This window comes from Ischnura elegans (assembly GCF_921293095.1).
Source record: "Ischnura elegans chromosome 13 unlocalized genomic scaffold, ioIscEleg1.1 SUPER_13_unloc_2, whole genome shotgun sequence".
Taxonomy (NCBI): Eukaryota; Metazoa; Arthropoda; class Insecta; order Odonata; family Coenagrionidae; genus Ischnura; species Ischnura elegans.
In genome coordinates, this window is record NW_025791658.1 from 5,066,649 (window position 1) to 5,087,264 (window position 20,616).

Here is a 20,616-nt window from a genome sequence, read left to right on the forward strand (position 1 = left end):
GGGTGATATTTCGTGCAATATCGTTGCTGAAGGTTTACATGAATTAAACAGCATCTCATATTCTAAGACCGTGAACAGCATTCAAACGAAAAAAGACAATTAGAAAGAAGATCTTACTAGTTTTATTGAAAGCTATTCGATGATGTCTAGTCAACTTCTTTTGAAAAATATCTTCAATGAAGGCTTTCTTCTTCTCTTGATGAAGGAGCCTATAGCAGGCAGTCTCTCTCCCAAATTAATCACCTAGATTAGAGTCAATTACCAACAATTCCCTTCATTATATACGTTCGTATTGTTCGCATATACTGCCATTTGAAACAAATGAATGTTGGGATGCGCAATAAACATCGGGGGAATTTTAAAAAAATTACAGACCAACGTCCGAAAGTCAAGTAAAAGGTGTCAATTTTGAACATACGAAAGTGCGAATTGTACGAAAGTCGAGTGTACGAAAGTCGAGGACCACCTGTAATTGGTTATGAATAGATAAAAATTAGTTACGCTTGATCAATATTGATTCAAGGTCCAGGAACGAAAGTAATTTTGTTTTAAAAAGTCGTAAAATAAGGGGAAAGGAACATCTGGAATGAAATATATTGAGCAGGTATAGAAGGATATGAAAAAGAAGAAATACGTAGGTGTTATAAGATTAGCTGATCGGAGAACTGAGTGGAGAGCTGCGTCAAACCAATCTTAAGATTGCCGGTCAGTGATAATAATAATTGATTAAAATATGTTCTTGTACTCAATTCTATCAACGATGGGACAGAACTCTGAGATAATTTGCCCTCTATATTAAGAGATGGATTCAGAAAGCCTTGATAAGTGGGCGAAATAACGTAATAGGCCATATCATCAGTCATGACGGACTGATGAAGACAATCGTCGAAGGTTAAATTGGATGTCAGAAATAGAAAGGAGGACCTGAAACAAAATATATGGAAAAGATAAGGCTGCGAAAGAGAATAAATACGTAGGTGTGAAAAGATTAGCTGATGGAAGAATTGAGTGGAACGCTGCGTCAAACCAATCTTAGGATTGTTGACCAGTGATGAGAGATGATGAAGCTATTTCGTCATAAATGAATCTGAATAACATATGAAGGATTTCAGAGTTCCCACTCTAACAAAATTATAAAATTCACGGTTTTTTCCAGGTTTTCGCGGATTAAATGTCATCAAAGTCACGGATGAGCAGATTTGATTCAGTGAGGGATTGTTAAGCGTTTGTGCAGTGGAGGCCTAGGGTTTATAATACTATTACAGGCGGTCCCCGACTTTCGTACACAATGCGTTCCCGAAAACTTGTACGAAAGTCGAATTGTACGAAAGTCGAACCATTGACTTCCATACTAATTAGGGGTTACGTTCCAAAAGAGCGGAATTTACGTACTAAAACCTTTTTTTTTCACGGAATTCATTTCAATTGACTTAATTTTAATAATATATTAATAAAACTCCTCAAATCATATAATTTATTTCGAAAATACGCAGAAAATGCAAATATAAGTTTAAAAAACAAGAACTCCGTTGGCTATCGAGTGAAACTTCCTCTTGGCGTTTAAGTTGACATTCCACTTATTACGTCCACTATAAATAAAAGGACATAACAAGAAGCATAACAAAATGTAGTTGTTGAACTCGCACTCTGGATACCATTTAATTTTCACACCAAAATTCGACATTTGGCAGGTGACATTCGTGATCGCGTACATTTCGCATGTTATTCATTATAGAAAAAAGACAAACGGAATTTGGGTGATATTTCGTACAATATCGTTGCTGAAGGTTTACATGAATTAAACAGCACTCAAACGAAAAAACATAATTAGAAAGAAGGTCTTACTAGTTTTATTGAAAGCTATTTGCGATGATGTCTAGTCAACTTCTTTTGAAAAATATCTTCAATGAAGGCTTTCTTCTTCTCTTGATAAAGGAGCCTATTGCAGGCAGTCTCTCTCCCAAATTAATCACCTAGATTAGAGTCAATTACCAACAATTCCCTTCATTATATACGTTCGTATTGTTCGCATATACTACCAATACTGCCATTTGAAACAATTGAATGTTGGGATGCGCAATAAACATTGGGGGAATTTTAAAAAAATTACAGACCAACGTCCGAAAGTCAAGTAAAAGGTGTCAATTTTGAACATACGAAATTGCTAATTGTACGAAAGTCGAGGACCGCCTGTAATTGGTTATGAATTGATAAAAATTAGTTATGCTTGATCAATATTGATTCAAGGTCCAGGAACGGAAGTAATTTTGTTTTAAAAAGTCGTAAAAAAAGGGGAAAGGAATATCTGGAATGAAATATATTGAGCAGGTAAAGAAGGATATGAAAAAGAAGAAATACGTAGGTTTTATAAGATAAGCTGATTGGAGAACTGAGTGGAGAGCTGCGTCAAACCAATCTTAAGATTGCTGGTCAGTGATAATAATAATTGATTAAAATATGTTCTTGTACTCAATTCTATCAACGATGGGACAGAACTGTGAGATAATTTGCCCTCTATATTAAGAGATGGATTCAGAAAGCCTTGATAAGTGGGCGAAATAACGTAATAGGCCATATCATCAGTCATGACGGACTGATGAAGACAATCGTCGAAGGTTAAATTGGATGTCAGAAATAGAAAGGAGGACCTGAAACAAAATATATGGAAAAGATAAGGCTGCGAAAGAGAATAAATACGTAGGTGTGAAAAGATTAGCTGATGGAAGAATTGAGTGGAACGCTGCGTCAAACCAATCTTAGGATTGTTGACCAGTGATGAGAGATGATGAAGCTATTTCGTCATAAATGAATCTGAATAACATATGAAGGATTTCAGAGTTCCCACTCTAACAAAATTATAAAATTCACGGTTTTTTCCAGGTTTTCGCGTTTTAAATGTCATCAAATTCACGGATGAGCAGATTTGATTCAGTGAGGGACTGTTAAGCGTTTGTGCAGTGGAGGCCTAGGGTTTATATTACTATTATACTGTATAGCAAGGGTGCAGCTAGGAATTAAGGCTAGGGGGGGTTTCAGGCGCAAAACACTGGGGTGTCTGATGGTGTGGAATACCCGACACCCCCGACAGGGTAAGCAGGAGGTGCGGGAGCCCTCCCCTAGAAAATTTTTTGGATAAATGGTTGAAAATGGCAAGTTTTAGGGTTTTCTGTGGCATATTTTATTAATATTTACACTATTCTATTAGTAATATTAATCCAATTAAGTGAAATGGATTAAACTTAAAAATTTCTCTGAACTCTGGGGGGGGGGGTTTATCCCCCCAAAACCCCCCCTCACTGCGCCACTGGTGTAGTGTATTTGTGAATGGAGGTATCACCCTGTTCAGCAGGTTTGTTATTGTTTACTTCCCACCGTCGGGCGTGTTTATGTTTACCAATGCCGTTCCCACGATTGTCAAACGCTGCACTGGAATCGCTCCATACGGGCATGTGTTCTGATTGGCTGATATGGAGGAAAATGAGAAAGAGGGCAGAGGGCGCAGAAATGCCGTGATTACTCGCCCCGATTTGAATAAAAAAATAATAATAATAATAATATAAAGAGAGGCCTGAATTTGAAGAAAAATCGGAAAAATGACGAGGCTACACTTTTTTTTGTCTACCCATCACGGGTCTGCGAGAGACTCACCTTGAAATATGATCGAAATATCAATTTTTCTTTTCATCTGTCAATAGTGGTTCTACGATCGTAAAATCATGATCGAGAGATTTTAAAACTTTCAGCATGAAATTCACGGCTTTTTCTGTTGTTTTTTTTTAACAGAATGCAAAATTCACGGTTTTCAAGGTTGAGAGGGGATAATGAATGCATCATCATAGCACACACAACTATAATTGCGCTTCGAACATAGATTGTGTGAATTGTAAAGATAAATGGATGGACAGTGTCTGCACATGATGCCTTGAATGAAAACGCAGCAATGAAAGTGCTATGTCTTATGACGTCATCTATTGTTAGCAAAATTCAGGTCTGGCTAAAAGGGTATGAGTGGGAAAGTGGAGAGAGCAGGGTGGCGGGTAGAAGTGAAGAAGAGCCTGATTTTTTGCCAGCGTTAACGTCTTCCAATCGCAGGCTAAGGTCAATGTGCTGTCATGGCACCCACGGACCAATTAATAATTGCGCTTCGAATACACGTTCGAGATCTCGAATAGTTATGCCAAAGATACCGTCTCGAATACCTCGAATACTTTGAATTTTGCGTCATACACTGTCGCTCGCACGTCGTTGGTAGTTGACTCGGAAAAATGAGAACTCTAGTCGTCTAGTGCATGCAGCGCCGTTTTAGGCAAGCTGACGAAATACATCAAATTCGCGGGTTCCAGCGGTGAAAAGAGTTCGACGTGGGGAACCGAAATTGATCGGGTGAAAAAAAATCCGAAAATCCCAGGTGTCCCCCATCAGGAGAGCCCCAATGCCGTGGGATAGCAACATTGGTGCATTTCCCACGATCCGCTATCCCCCTCCATTCAGCATTCACCCCACCCAATCTGACGATTTCCTCTTCTCCGAAATCAAACAAAAGGTCCCAGCTCGCGCAGGGATCGTATTACGAAGACCTTAGCTTCGAAAAAATATCAAGTTACCGGAAAATAATAGAATCGCGTTTTACCCTTCACTCTTTCTCCCCCACTGACCATTTTCCCGCATCTACTCAGGGCCGTGGGATAGTGACATTGGCGCATTTCCCACGATCTGCAATCCCCCTCCATTCAGCGTTCGCCCCACCCCCTCCGACGATTTCCTCTCCTCCAACATCAAACAAAAGGTCCCAGCTCGCGCAGAGATAGTATTACGAAGACCTTAGCTTCGAAAAAAATATCAAATTACACGAGAACAATAAAAACGTGTCTCACGCCCTCCCCCCTCAACTCACCCACTGACCTTTTTCTGGCGACCTGCTTCGAAGTTCCCCATTTCTGGAGGTCAACTGCTGCATGAGTCATCTACTAGCCCAAAAGTTGTCTAACAATGACTTTCGGCAATTGATATTACACTTTTATTGGATTGAAATATTAGTAATGTACGCGTAATTTAAAAAAGAATAAACGACCAAACACGACATATTTCTGAGTTTATTTAAGCATTTTACGCTGGAAAATAAATGCCGGAAAGACAAAGAAATACGACGGAGGCTTAGCATTTTGGCGTAATGCTCAAATAGGGGGTTTCCTATTATTTTTTTATTGCCTAAATCGAAAGATTATTACTCCTGGAGTACGTATTTAACGCTTTTAGATTTTTAAATGACGATATCTATTTTTCGCGATTAAATGAAAAGTGAAAATTTTCAAGCGCGCGAAAACTCGACGGGTAAGTATGAATGCCGGGAAAAACTCCACGTGACGTTGTTCTGCTTCCCGTTGCCGCGAGTGAGGTGATCTTGGGGCGAGGTTCTGAGCGCTGGTACGACGCAGGATGCTAGCAGGTAGCTGAGAACCATGCTAGCATGTAGCGCTTGGCTTAAATAAGGATTATTAATACCCTATCAGATGAAGCAAACTTTCTGACCATAGGTAGTGTTAATAGCTGGTTATTAAAAGATGTTTCCCTTAGCTCTGTGCCTCATGCATGCATTGGTAACCTCAGACGATGTTAAACTCCTATCTACTCGTATAGAAACTAGGCCCCTGTGACGTCACGTGGAGTGGCATCGCATGGGCGCCAATCTGGCCTTTTTCAAATGAGGATAAAATTGACCATTGCCATTCGTATAAACCGGTATTTCTAAAACCAAATAATTTGTATATTATTAATACACTAATGGTGGGTACCGAATCGCAATCAATGCCTTTCGTTTCCTTTAATGAAGGAAACTACCCTATTGTTTACATAGAATTAAAATATTCCATCAATCTGCTAAATTCCTGTTTGAATCCTTTAAAGGAAATCACAATTACTCGCCAAAATCTTGGGTTTCCTGCTGCATAGGCGACCTAGTCAAACATTCCTGCATTCATCGTTTAGTATTCGAGGTACTCGAAATTCGAGATATTCGAATATTCGAGCAATGATTTCATATTCGAATTCGATATTCGAATTCGAGAAATCTGCTATTCGACCCATCCCTAGCTATTTCCCATTTTTTTTTCACGGTAGACTAAATTCAGGGCTTATGCACGGTTTTAAGGTTTTCACGGTTGAGTGGGAAGCCTGGATATTTTCATCTACTCACCACCGAGAATTTGAGCATCAGTGTTTTCCTGTTGACGAGCGGCTTCCTCTGAGTAACTGACCAACTGCATGCTGTTTTCATCGCTGCCAACCTTCGAAGTGGACTCCACGCATGGACCTAGCAGGAAAAAAAACATGAAACTTCATGACGATGACTTTCCAGAGTGTCAAAAATATAATTAGTTGTTTCAGGCATAACTTTATGAAATATACTTGACATGATGAAAAATGAATAAAACTTTGTTATTCCACGTAAATATTTACTGCACGACCTTGGCAAAAAAAATGTTGAAATTTCAACAGTTGATTGGGACCACTGAAGAATAACTGTTAAAACTAACAATAGCTGTTAACTCTAACAGTAACAGATACATCCAATAGTTATTGCTGAGTTCATCAATAACTGTTGGATATATCTGTTACTGTTAGAGCTAACAGTTATTGTTAGTTTTTAACAGTTATTGTTAGTTTTAACAGTAATTGTTAGTTTTAACAGTAATTGTTAATTTTAACAGTAATTGTTAGTTTTAACAGTAATTCTTAGTTTTAACATTAATTGTTAATTTTAACAGTAATTGTTAGTTTTGACAGTTATTGTTAGTTTTAACAGTAATTGTTAGTTTTTTTTTTCAAATAAGTCATTGCATAGCATATTACAAAATTTTTTAAAATGTTACAAAATATAAAATATTATCTGAAAAATATGATATCTATATATATAAAAGAAAGTCGAAAATCGTGTTAGTTAGAACACTTATAACTCGAGAACGGCTGCACCGATTTCCATGAGATTTGGTTCTTTGGATTCGTCTCAGCCGGGGTTAACATATAGGCCATTAAAAAAAGGATAATTTCACACAAAAAATTCATCCCTTTCCTATTGACATGCTTTTAGGAGTTATAGTAACACAACAATTGATAAGTCTGTCAAAACTACAAATTAATTAATTTTTTTTGTTTTTACCACTTTAATAACTGAATTTAGTAACAATATAACATTTTAATTACTAAATATATTCAAAATATTAATTAAATTGAAATTACATTTTTTAAATTTAATTCGAGCTGATTGTAAGCCCAGCCGTGGCCCAGCTCGAGTTGACACTTCACTACCGTGTTTGTAAACAAATCTCCAAGCAATTGTTGACAAACGGTAATGTCCGTGTTCCGAATCAAAGATGGTTGATTTAGCGAGCAAGAATGAAGATGTGGATGACTAAAACGAGGTAAATTCAAATAGTTCGTACTCTGCATGGATTCGAATCTTTTAAATGTGTAACAAACGAAGACGAAATCACCAACTATCTATCTGAATATTTTAAGTCCTTGGACGTACCTGGCTTACCAAGGCACGATTTACAGAAAAATGTAGTTTCTGTGCTCATGATCCTTCGAAGCCTAAACCAACCATAACTATCCAACGGAACGTGTGTGATCATTAAAAAATTGGTGATGAATGTGATTCACGCAACTTTACTCAAAGGAAAATTCAAAGGTTAGGAAGTCCTCATTCCGTAGATTCCATGATCTCAACTCATATGCCCTTTTGAGCTTAAACGTATCCAATTTCAAATTCGTTATGCATTCGTGATAACGATTAAAAAATCGCATGGTCATTCTTTCAGTTTTTGTGTTGTTTGTGCTCATGTGCTAATGAAAACCCATGATTTTCTCATGGTCAATTTAGCGTGCTATGTTCACGAGTCGATAAACCATCCTCTGTATTTCTTCCTTCGCTTCAAGTGCGTAGCTAGGATAGGGGGTTTTGGGCGCAGCTAATACCACGGGTCTGTAGGGTATAGAAAACTCGCTAAGGTAAGCGGGAAGTGTGGGGGCACTTCCCCCAGACATTTTTTAAGATAAATGGTTCAAAATAGTGGGTTTTGTGGCTGTGTGAATAGTTAAATATGTTTTGTTTGTTAGTCATCCGTCCCCCTAATATTAATAACAAATTCTTTCATAAAAAAATTCTCTAAGCTCTTGGGGGGGGGGGGTTATCCCCCAAAGCCTCCCCTCGCTGCGTCACTGCTTTGCTTCGCTATATTTATTTAGCTTCATCCGCTTCATCTTGCGCCTGATTCAAAACAAAAACTGTTGTTTATCAGAAGGTGGTTGACGCAAGACATTAAACCCGAATGTGTAGGGCTCACCGTGGTGCGTTTACGCATGCAGTACGTTTACGCAGTGTATTTTTTCCAAATAGAGATACTAAAACTGGCGCGCCTTAAGTCATTTAATGCGAATGCTGCTTCATAGGGGCTTTTCTTGCACGATTTTGAGCATCAGTCAAGCGTCGGTCTGGGGTCGTGTCAACCTGCCCCCTGAATGGGCCAAGTGTATGCAACAGACTTGGACCTAAAAACATTTTTTTTACAGCTAATAACGCAAATAGCCAACAACTGAATGCGTATAATTTTTATTTCATGAACTGCTTTATTAAAGCACAATGCCCAAAATTTCTTAAGCTAAAACGTAAGAAAATTTGTTGAAAAAAATCCGCGTAAACGTGCTCCGATTCACCCTATGTATATTCAATAAAGAAAATGTCTTTCTGACAAGCAATTTTGGTACTCATTTACGTAGTTTTATTGAATTTGTATCCTTATTTTATTATAATAAATTAAACATGATTAAAAACGATACAGCCGCTCTTGATTTATAAATGGTGTAAGTAAACTGTAAGTTCATTGATTGTTAGGCGGTACGAAGTTCGCCGGGTCAGCTAGTTGTCATTATATAATTCAATTCAGTTAAGTATATCTTCCAATAAAACATTTAAGTTCTCTAAATATTTACATTTGAATGAATACTACATTATTTTTGCATTTTAATGGTCCTGCTAAGCATTAAGCTTATCAGCAGGTTCCATTATTATCTTTACTCTTACAAAACATTTATTAAGTTTTTACACACAGACAATATACATATACCCCATCATACATATGAGCACTTAAGTATTCCTAAATTCCCTAGCCACATAGTAGTATTACATTATGACACTCAAAAACATATCTAAGAAAATTATAAGACATCAGTTTTACGATCTCTCCTGTAGGTGCTTTTTTAGTTTACTTTTTAATTCCCTAATATATTTTATTCTCTTCAAGTTATCTGGTAACTCGTTTATTGCCATTGGGATTTTAGTATTCATTACACCTTTACCATAGTTGTTATTATATTTCGGTACATAGTAATGAGTAAGATTTCTCATTTGCATGGAGTGGTTGTAATCTTTATGAATCTTTAATGTATTGTTGAAATAATTATTAATTACTAACACATAAATGTACAGGTCAGTAACCTTTAGTACACCGAGTTCTTCATACAAAGATTTATTATGATCAGGAGAACCCTTGAGGGAAATACCTGCATTTTTATGGTTTGTTGTTGATTCAATCCCTGCGTGAATTAATTTGAGAATTTTTTTTTGAGTTTTTAACAGAGTGTCCTGATAGTATTGAGCAGTACTTCCCCAAATGGTAATTCCGTAGCGTAATATTGATTCAACCAGCGCGTGATATATCATAACCTTTGTTTTTGTTGAGACTAGGGTATTAATTTGATACATCTGATAATTAATTTTCCTTAGTTTACTGTTCATTTTAACTATGTGTCTATCAAACTTCAAATACTGATCAATGGTTATACCTAAGTATTTGTAATGTGAAACTTGTTCCAGAGGAGTGCAGTTACATGTGCTAGAAGGCCCTTTTTATGTAAACATTTATAGTCATGCAAATAGAGTTTAATGGGAGTTTTCTTAAATCCTTTATTAATAATTTGCATTACTTTTGTTTTATTAGGGTTTATTGTTAGGTCATGATAGTGAGACCATACAGCTATGCTTTTCAGATCTTCTTGCATGTACTTTACTGCCTGATAGTAATCTTTATGGTTTGTTATTAGAACCACATCATCTGCATAAAGTAAAATTTTACCGTAATAAATGGCTTTAATTGTTTTAGTTTAATAAGTTTAGTTTAATAGTTGTAACAGTAATTGTTAGTTTTGACAGTTATTGTTAATTTTAACAGTAATTCTTAGTTTTAACAGTAATTCTTAATTTTAACAGTAATTGTTAATTTTAACAGTAATTGTTAGTTTTAACAGTAATTGTTAGTTTTAACAGTAATTGCTAGTTTTGACAGTTATTGTTAGTTTTAACAGTAATTGTTAGTTTTAACAGTAATTGCTAGTTTTGACAGTTATTGTTAGTTTTAAAAGCAATTGTTAGTTTTAACACTTACTGTTAGTTTTATCAGTGGTCCCAATTTATTGTTGAATTCAATAGTTACTGTAGGATTAAACAGTGGTCCCAATTAATAGGGTGGTTTCCTTCATCAAAGAAAACGAAAGGCATTGATTGCGATTTGTTACCCACCATTAGTGTATTCATAATATACAAATTATTTTGTTTTAGAAATCCCAGTTTAGACGAATGTTAATGGTCATTTTTTATCCTCATTTGAAAAAGGCCAGATTGGAGCCCATGCGATGCCACTCCACGTTACGTCACAGAGACCTAGTTTCTATACGAGTAGTAAGCAGTTTTACATCGTCTGAGATTACCAATGCATGCATGAGGCACAGAGCTCAGGGAAACATGTCTTCATAATCACCTATTAAAACTGCATAAGGTCGGAAAGCTTCCTTCGTTTGATGAGGCATTATTAATCCTTATTTAAGCCAAGCGCTACCAGCTAGCAGGGTACTCTGCTACCTGCTAGCATCCTGCGTCGTATCAGCGCTCAAAGCCTTGCCCCAATGTCACCTCACTTGCGGCAGAGGGAACCAGAAATACATCACACGGACTTTTCCCAGCATTCCTACTTAGCCGTCGCATTTTCGCGAGCTGAAAATTTTCATTTTTCGTTTAATCGCAAAAAATAGATATTTTCATTCAAAAATCTAAGAGTGTGAAATGCGACCTCCAGGAGTAATAATTTTTCGATTTAGGTGATAAAAAAATAATAGGAAACCACCCTATTCCTTCGTCAATTTATCCCTCCATTCCTTTGATGCATCTTCGACGAACCTCCCGAAAAAATTGGCTATCTCATTATCTCCGCAAACTGAATAAAATACAAAGGAAGGCTGCGTGGTTTGTCAAAAACTGTTACGGGCGTACAGACAGCGTTTCCCAGATGTTGAGCGAATTAGGCTGGGAGCCCCTGGAAATTCGGAGGCTGCGCGCTAGGCTTATATTACTTGAACAATTGAGGATGGATATCTTTAAGAGCGACACGGAGAACATAATATTAGAGCCATACTATATTTCCAGGTCCGACAGAAGCGATAAATTAAGACAGATATTTTGCTGAATAGATAGATATTGGAATTCCTTTTTCCCCCAAACTATAAGGGACCTAAATAAATGCTACATAGTCCCATCTTCGTTAGAGCACTTCAATTTTTATGTGCATACGGCTGGTGTCCTAACACCCCCTGCCACGCAGCTTTGCGGGGTAGTACGTAGATGCAGAATAGATACAGAAGGTAGGAATTTAATTGATATAAATTCACTTGTTGTAGATGACCTTTACAGACCACAGGAAAGGAATGATCAACCTCCTCTCAGTCAAGACCTGCAATCTAGCTTCCAAGGGTATTGGGCAGAGATATTTTGTATCGGTATGTCCACAAATGAAACAACACTTGTGCGTAGATAAAACACAAGGAAAACTCTAATTGAGCTACATGCCTTTTTGGCGGCAAGCGGGGTAGTATGTTGATGTAGATGCTATGATCCTTATCAAATATCTTTGTGACTGGCCAATCGTGCAAGCTCGGACGGTTTCGAGCAACATTAATGTGTTGTTGTTTCACCTGAAATACTTATTAATCAGGGTATGCACCAACTCAGAAAACATGCATTATCTGGATTTATCCATGAATTTTTATTCCCTGATTTTACGCATGAATTATTCACGACTGTTTTTCCTCCAACCTGGAATTTCACAATCTCATATTTCACATTAATTTTACAAAATTTTTACCAGTTAAACTCCCATTTTCTGGCTAAAAAGGCATTCGTCATAATTTTAAGTGCAGTAGCCGAGTAGAATTTTTACAGCCGATTTGTCGATTGATTTACACACACAAGAATTGATCATTCCGTCCCCGTAGCAACTCACTCTGGTCACCAGACTCGGCCTTGATGTTCTCCTCACCATTATCCATGTACACGTCCAAATTTGGATTAACTTCTTGGATCGCCACCTCATCCGGTACTCGCATCTGAGTCCACGAGACTGAAAGAGAGAAGATGGCATTCAATTTTACAATGCCAATAAATAATAATAATGTTTAACGTACTAAAAGACTTGGAATAGAAAACAAATTCATAGTTCAAGGCAAAGCCTATGGAACCTGCATCCAATACATAAAGAAAAAGAACAAGCTCACATGAGATATATGAAAGTCACCTTGCTATAACATCAGGATCATTGAAACGCAAACATTATATAAAATCAAATACAATGACAGAATTTACCAAGAGAATATCAAGCCAATTCAATAGAATAAACAAAAAAACGTACAAAAAACCCTTAATGAAATTAACGTAGATTCTTTGAAAGGAAGAAAAAAAATCAATAAATGATTGAACGGTAGAGGATTTATAGTTTTAGCTTTCGATATGCAGTCAGGAATATAATTCCACACCCTTATACATGAGTTAATGGTGGACAATATACAGTTGTTCTACATTGAAGAACTTTGAATTGTTTTCTCACTCTCATCATCATCACTGGTCAACAATCCTAGGATTGGTTTGACGCAGCTCTCCACTCAGTTCTCCTATCAGCTAATCTTTTCACACCTACGTATTTCTTCTCTTTCACATTTCTCTTTACTCGTTCCATATATTTTGTTCGGTTTCTTCCTCACCACACAGGTGCGGCATTCGGAGCGAAAGGGTTAACCTTCTTAGTGCAGAATTCTCAATTTGGTGGTTCTAGCGAAAATTGCCAACCTAATTCTCACTCTAATAGATCTATTTAATGCATTGCTTAGGTTTGCAACTACCTTTTCATTGAGGTAATCCGGGGCTTTAATAGATAAAATTTTACACATGAAAACAGATAGTTGGTATATCCTTCTGTGCTTTAATTTTAACCAGTTTCACCTAACATAGTACTGGGTCACATTGTAGGTACATCACACTTAAGTGAGAGCAAGAAATGAAAATTTTCAAGCATGCGAAAATGCGACGGCTAAGTATGAATGCTGGGAAAAGTCCGTGCGATGTATTTCTGGTTCCCTCTGCCGCAAGTGAGGTGACATTGGGGCAAGGCTTTGAGCGCTGATACGACGCAGGATGCTAGCAGGTAGCAGAGTACCCTGCTAGCTGGTAGCGCTTGGCTTAAATAAGGATTAATAATACCTCATCAAACGAAGGAAACTTTCCGACCTTAGCCAGTTTTAATAAGTGATTATTAGGACATGTTTCCCTGGGCTCTGTGCCTCATGCATGCATTGGTATAGAATAGTCGATATAAAACTCCTATCTACTCGTATAGAAACTAGGTCCCTGTGACGTCACGTGGAGTGGCATCGCATGGGCGCCAATCTGGCCTTTTTCAAATGCGGTTGAAATTGACCCTTGCCATTCATCTTAACAGGTATTTCTAAAACTAAATAATTTGTATATTATGAATACACTAATGGTGGGTAACTAATGGCAATCAATGCCTTTTGTTTCCCTTGTTGAAGGAAACTACCCTATTGTGTTGAGAATCATTTCACTCTTACCTATTTTATCAAAATGTAACGTTTCTAGGTTGGTGAGGTTGAAGGAACTGGGAGCAATGGAGATGCCGTTGAAGACAGACGACAAGTGGCAGCTGGCAGAGGCTGTCTGTCTGTCGCAGATTATAATTATACCTTAATTTGACACACCAAAAATTCGAATTATCCACGACGTTTTAGCTAAGAGAAATGTTCGAATTAAAGAATATTTCGAGTGAAATAAGTTCGAATTATCCAGGTTCCACTGTAGCACATGTAATGTACGCTTACGCCAAAATTGTATTTACATAAAAATGGCCTAACAAAGTCTAAAAACAGCCTTTTTCATAAGGAAGGAGCTGTCTCCACGAGGGTGCACCACTCTCTTCTTCAGTCCGGGTCATCCAGCGCAAGAAAAATAATTATGGCAATTCACGGGAAACAGATTCACATCTCTGCACACTATATTACACGTTCATTTTCTCTTCCACACATTTTGAACACAACGATTTCTCTACTGTTTATTTACATTCGAGTTCTGAGAGAGCTTATAAGTCTTGATATCCCAGAGTCGATTCAAGCGATGTGTAGACTGCCAATTAATATGGAGATTTCATCCGGTCGGTAATTTTAAGCAATGACACATTATGGGTACTATAATCTGTTCACTTTAAGTTTGCGGGTGAGCTCTCGAGAGAGCCCGGACACTCTCGTAGGCTTATATTTCTCTTAATATCTATTCTACGTTAATGATATCTATTGTTGTACATTGTATAATTACACATTTCATTAGTAATATGATGAAGGGGCTCAAGTCTATGAAATAAATTTATTACTATAATCAGGAATTTCTCCATTGATCACTGTGCCATTGTACTTGAAATACGATATAAAACCTACAAAAAACAGTATCACCCATCTACACCTGCATTTCTGTTGTTACACTGCCATGCGGCTTTCACGAACAATACACTACTCAACGAAAATGGTTCCAATGCATGCAATAATTACATTTGACACATTTAAGACTAGAGGAAAAATGCCGGGTTTGTTTTTAAACCCTTATGTCGCCCCTCAAAACGAATCATTAGGCTCACCTGATTTACTGCGTTGACTCCGCTTCGTTAAGCCATAACGGTTTTTAAACCGCATCAACCATCCTTCAGAGAATTTTATACTATTTTCATCCAATTTCAATAAAGTTCTCAACTCCTTGGCTTTATTAATTATGTCCGGTCCCTCGATCACATTGCTTGACGAACTGTTCTTATGATACCATTCTAATAACTGCCTCTCCAACTCTTCCCACTTAGGCTTGCGTATGTTCTTACGACTGGCCAAATCTACTGCACCATTAGTCGAATCGTAAAACTTAACAAGATCTTTATGCCTGGATTTAATTTCACTCACGGTGGAAGAGCTGATATTGTATTCTTTCATTATCAAAGATGTCTTGACACCATGAGCTAAACGACTACATATCTCCACTTTCTGAGCCAAAGTCAGCCAAGACCGCCTCTTTTTCCTTCTTTCCACAAAATCTGGACTATCCATGATATTTTCTGCCATGATTAATACATTACTATCATTAATTCTCCTTGTTTTCGGCGTTCACACTCAGCTACAATCCGAAACACAATTCGCAATGCAAATCACTATTACCAACCTCACGCATTTAGAACCCCCAAACAAAAACGTGCTCCACGATGCCAACATTAACAATACATACTCGTAGTGCACTACTTATGGCGCAAGAACTTACGTACGCAATTCAAAATAAATTGAGAATAATACATAACAAAACCTAATTAATGAATGCTAGCAATAAGCAATCACGTATACTGCGGACCTCAGAAATATTTTTAAATTTGACACTCAAAAAAACGTAGAGGATTCAAAAATCAGATAACAACTACCACGAAAGCGAAATGCTCTTAATATTGTAGGCCAAATACATACTAAATCCTCCTATGTTCTATAATTATCATGTCAATCAAATTTAAAATGTTCAAAAGACATTTCTGCATTTACTTTTATACTTGCATACTTGTTATATAACAAATATCATCCACTTTTGCATATACGTAGATTCCGGTTAATTGGGACACATCGGGACAGTCGCACTTTGCCCCAATTAGGCGAACTATCCCGTTTATGGGCATAAACAGACGTTGAAATGGTAGAAAGATGACTAAATAATGATTATAGAGCAAACAATGTTTATAAAACTATCGATATATGTAATAAATCAGATAAAATAGTTAAATAATTAAAACTATTAAGAATTCTGTAAATCTTAGCTGAAAATATTTGTCCCAGCCTCAGACGACGCTGGATGAATGCCTTTTACTAAATTATTAAAGAAAAACTCACGGGTAATTAGTTAAAAATATGTGATTCCTAAATTTTCATTTACTTATAAACATACGAGTACATACTGTTCAAATGGTATCTCCTCGTCCGAGGAATTTGTCTAATAAATTCGTACAAAATCGAATAAATTCGAACAAAGTCGGCACAGACATCCAATGACAACATTGGGCTACCTTCGTCGCCGTTTTGCATAAAGAAGAGCTGTAACCCCTCAATGAACCTCCTTGCATTCTGATTGTGAGATGTTGCTCGGCTTCGCTCAGGTGTGATTTCCACTCCATCACTATCCTCACCTTTAGCTTGCATGTAATTTTGCAGTCGATATTATCGAACTCTTCATTACTTGTCATTTGGTACAGTTTCGAGTTGAATTCACTTTCAGATAATGCTAGAATGTTGAAAACAGCTTTGGAATATTTGAAACCGCAATGAAAAATTTTTTTTGTTAGAGCGTAGGTTTCCGCGGCGATGGTTTGATCTCTGCATTTCTCCAGGGTCCAGGGTTTTCTTCTTCTGCCTCGCTTATATACTGTAGGCTGGATGGGAGCTGCACTGTGATTGGCTGTCTGACTGGGTGCTTCTCTCTGGTTGGCTCTCTCTTTGATCACTCTTTTCCAGGCGCCAAGGAAGCTATACGTCACCATCCCTTTCATTGCTGGAACGTCAGAGAGGATCGCCAGAATATTAAAAAAGCACGACGTGGTCACCAGATATAACTGTGTGACCAAGATAAGAGACTTCCTCCCCGGGCCCAAGGATATCATTCCTCAAGAACTGCATGAGGGGGTATACAAGGTGCCCTGCTCCTGTGGAAAATCCTACATAGGGGAAACTTGCCGCTCCATGCATGTGAGGATTAAAGAACATCAGAGGGCGACCAAGAACAAGCAGTTTCAACTCCCTGCCATCGCCGAACATGCATGGTCGGAACCCGGCCATGACATTAAATTTGAGGAGAAGAAACTTTTAGTTAAGGAGTGCCGATACTTCCCTAGACAAATCAGGGAAGCAATAGAAATTCAAAAAACACCTTTGAATTTCAATAGAGAAGATGGATACTTCCTTCACAGCGCCTGGAAAAGAGTGATCAAAGAGAGAGCCAACCAGAGAGAAGCACCCAGTCAGACAGCCAATCACAGTGCAGCTCCCATCCAGCCTACAGTATATAAGCGAGGCAGAAACCAACAGCCGACACCTTCGACCTGAAGACGCTGGCAGGATAGCCAGCGAAACTGTTGTCAACCAACAATCTGACGCGGAAGAAAACCCTGGAGAAATGCAGAGATCAAAAAATTTTTTTGAATGTTTGACAGGTGACATCTTGCCAGCTTTCAGCCCGAAACATTATAGCCTACCGAATGTTCACCTTTGAACTTACCTCGTAGGCGGTGGATGACGATGTCAGATTATCTTCTCTAGATTCTAGAATACAATCTATTAATTTCCCACGGAAAAGTGTTTTCAAATTATCAATGATCCATTATCCATTGGTTGCACCAAGGATGTTGTTTTTAGGGGCAGAATTCCAACTGAATTTTTTTTTATCACTTGAGCTATTAGGATGCGTCACACAGTTATCAAGTACAAGTGGAAACTTTCTTTGTTTTCGTGCTAATTCTTTATTCTAGCTGGTGAACCATTGCATAAAGAAGCTCGCAGTCATCCATGCATTGCTATTTGCATGGTACTCCACTGGTTAACTGCTAATTATTAACCCTTTAAAGTATCGAGGCTAAGCACTTATCCCAGTAACCAGAAGAGTTTTTTTTTATCAGTTCCCGAAACATTTGAACAACATGAAACATGTGATCCTTCGCTTTTCTGAAGCCTTTTTGTCCTAAATCACTGCAAAAAAGAGAGCCATTTGGTGTTGCTCGGTAATTCAGCCCCATTTCATCGGTGTTATAAGTGTCATCAGCACAAAAATTCTCGTGTAACCTGGGCATTTAGTTCAATTTCCACTCCTCTGCACTCACAACTTCTAATGGCAATAGCTCAGTTGTATAGGGGAAAGGGGTGAGAGGGGATAGACCACATGTGTCAGTTAAATTTTGTGCAAGATGTTGGAAACAGATAGCTCTTGGTAAGCAACATTGTTCATCTCGACCAGTCTCCTCTGCTCAATAACAGCCTGTAATCTCTAGAAATTGGCCTGTACCCGCTCGTATACCCTCATCACGGATGTCGCCACTTCTTTCTCACTATCCCAGGCTCATTTTATCATCCGAATGGTTGGGAAACAGAATCCGAATCCTCTGACGGATATTATAACTTCAAGAGCGTTAATAATAAGGCAAGAATAGGTACCCTTAGTGAGAAATAAGACTAAATTAAAGGAAGAGAATTTAAAAAACCGTATTCTGATACGAAAAAAATTAACTTCGTCCCGAATATATAGTCAAAGTCGCCAACTCATGGCCCAATAAAGCGGCATGCTGCCCCGTTTAAGCAGAGAAAACTCTAGGATATTCTGCCATTGGGTTCTGTTCTTCAAGATTTGCCCCAATTAAGCGGCTGCCCCAAGTAACCAGTGGACCCATTAACCGGAATCTACTGTATTTGTTTACCACAAACTTCCGGCATGAAAAACTACCGTTGGCATTTTGTTTCTCCATAATCTAACTCTTGATGATGCTTTTTCTTCTCATCTTAAAGAAAAATACTTTCCATATCCCTTTCTGAACAACCAGACTAATCCTGCGTTTTTACCCACCCTATTTACTTGATGAACTACAAATACTTCTCACTCATGAGGACCTACTGGTGAGGAATTTTAATAACCTTTTTATCTGAGACAAGCAAGACACACCTTTGTGCCCTTAAACGTTAATTGCTAATTATACTATAATGACTATAAAGGTAAAATAAACTACTGGCTATATTCTCATTAGCTGTATTTCTAAGCAAAGTACCTCATGAAACAAGTAGCTTCATTCACTGTTGTACGCATGGATGTTAAGTAATACCTGGCAAGGATAAAATTTGCAGTACAAAAATCATTTGACTTCGCTACGATATCCTGTAACCAGGCTAAGCCAAACGACTTTTCCATAGCGAATTTTATCCACGGGATGTACATAATCTTGTGTTTGAAGATTGCTTTACCCTAAAAGTGCTGATAATGCTATCAATTCTTTTCATTGAACCATGTAATTTATGTAAAAGGGATTTATATCCCAGCAAATAGAATCTAACAGTAGATACTGTTAAATAAACAAGGTCTTAACTCAACTGTTGAGAAATTTATATTAATTAAGCATTTCCCTAAACACTGTCCTGTCATTCTTTACATTAAGGCATGCAGTTGTCACTGGAATAGGTTCTAATGCAGCATAGAAATAATGAGACTTCTAGTCTAGAGGGATAATTAATAATAAAATAATGAAGAACATTTTATCCTTTATTTGCATAGATACCACAATAGGGTATAGTTTCCTTCATCAAAGAAAACGAAAGGCATTGATTGCGATTCGTTATCCACCATTAGTGTATTCATAATATCCAAATAATTTGGTTTTAGAAATCCCGGTTTAGACGAATGCCAATGGTCAATTTTAACCGCATTTGAAAAAGGCCAGATTGGCGCCCATGCGATGCCACTCCACGTGACGTCACTGGGACATAGTTTCTATACGAGTAGATAGGAGTTTAACATCGTCTGAGGTTACCAATGCATGCATGAGGCACAGAGCTAAGGGAAACATCTTTTAATAACCAGCTATTAAAACTACCTATGGTCAGAAAGTTTGCTTCATCTGATAGGGTATTAATAATCCTTATTTAAGCCAAGCGCTACATGCTAGCAGCCTGCATTGCAGCGGTGTACACATCCTCGCCCCAAGGTCACCTCACACGGCAAAGGTGGGAAACAGAATGAAGTCACACGGGGTTTTCCCAGCATTCATACTTAGCCGTCGCGTTTTCACGCGCTTGAAAATTTTCACTTTTCATTTAATCGCGAAAAATAGATATCGTCGTTTAAAAATCTAGAAGTGTGAAATGCGTACTCCAGGAGTAATAATCTTTCGATTTAGGCAATGCAAAAATAATAGGAAACCACCCTATTATCCCTCTACGGTCTATTCTACAACCCTTAAAAATTTCCTCCCCGAAGAGGTGCATAAAATTGGTACATAATAGCGAATCACAAAAAGAACTTCAATAGGAGGACAACTAAGAAAAAGTAAAGGCAATCAATGCCTTGAAACCTCCCACTGATAAAAAGTCATTGCAAAGAATTCTAGGTATGTTCAATTATGTGTCCAAATTTATACTAAATTTTTCAGTGAGGGGTGCTCCGCTGAGGGAATTGTTAAGAAATGA

General features: G+C 37.7%; 1 protein-coding gene across 6 annotated transcripts in view; it reads right to left on the reverse strand.

Moving 5' to 3' along the window:
• Positions 1-20,616, reverse strand: part of LOC124172626 (zinc finger BED domain-containing protein 4-like) — a 113,476-nt gene that overhangs the window by 63,110 nt on the left and 29,750 nt on the right. For 4 of the 6 annotated variants that reach the window (XM_046552068.1, XM_046552067.1, XM_046552069.1 and 1 more), the window contains 2 exons: positions 12,327-12,443; positions 6,194-6,310 (listed from right to left, as the gene is read on the reverse strand). In XM_046552068.1, the coding sequence (XP_046408024.1) occupies positions 6,194-6,310; positions 12,327-12,443 (234 nt within the window). Of the gene's footprint in view, positions 1-6,193; positions 6,311-12,326; positions 12,444-15,017; positions 15,606-20,616 lie in introns of those variants that run through there. The other 2 variants (XM_046552071.1, XM_046552070.1) reach the window with 2 other exon arrangements.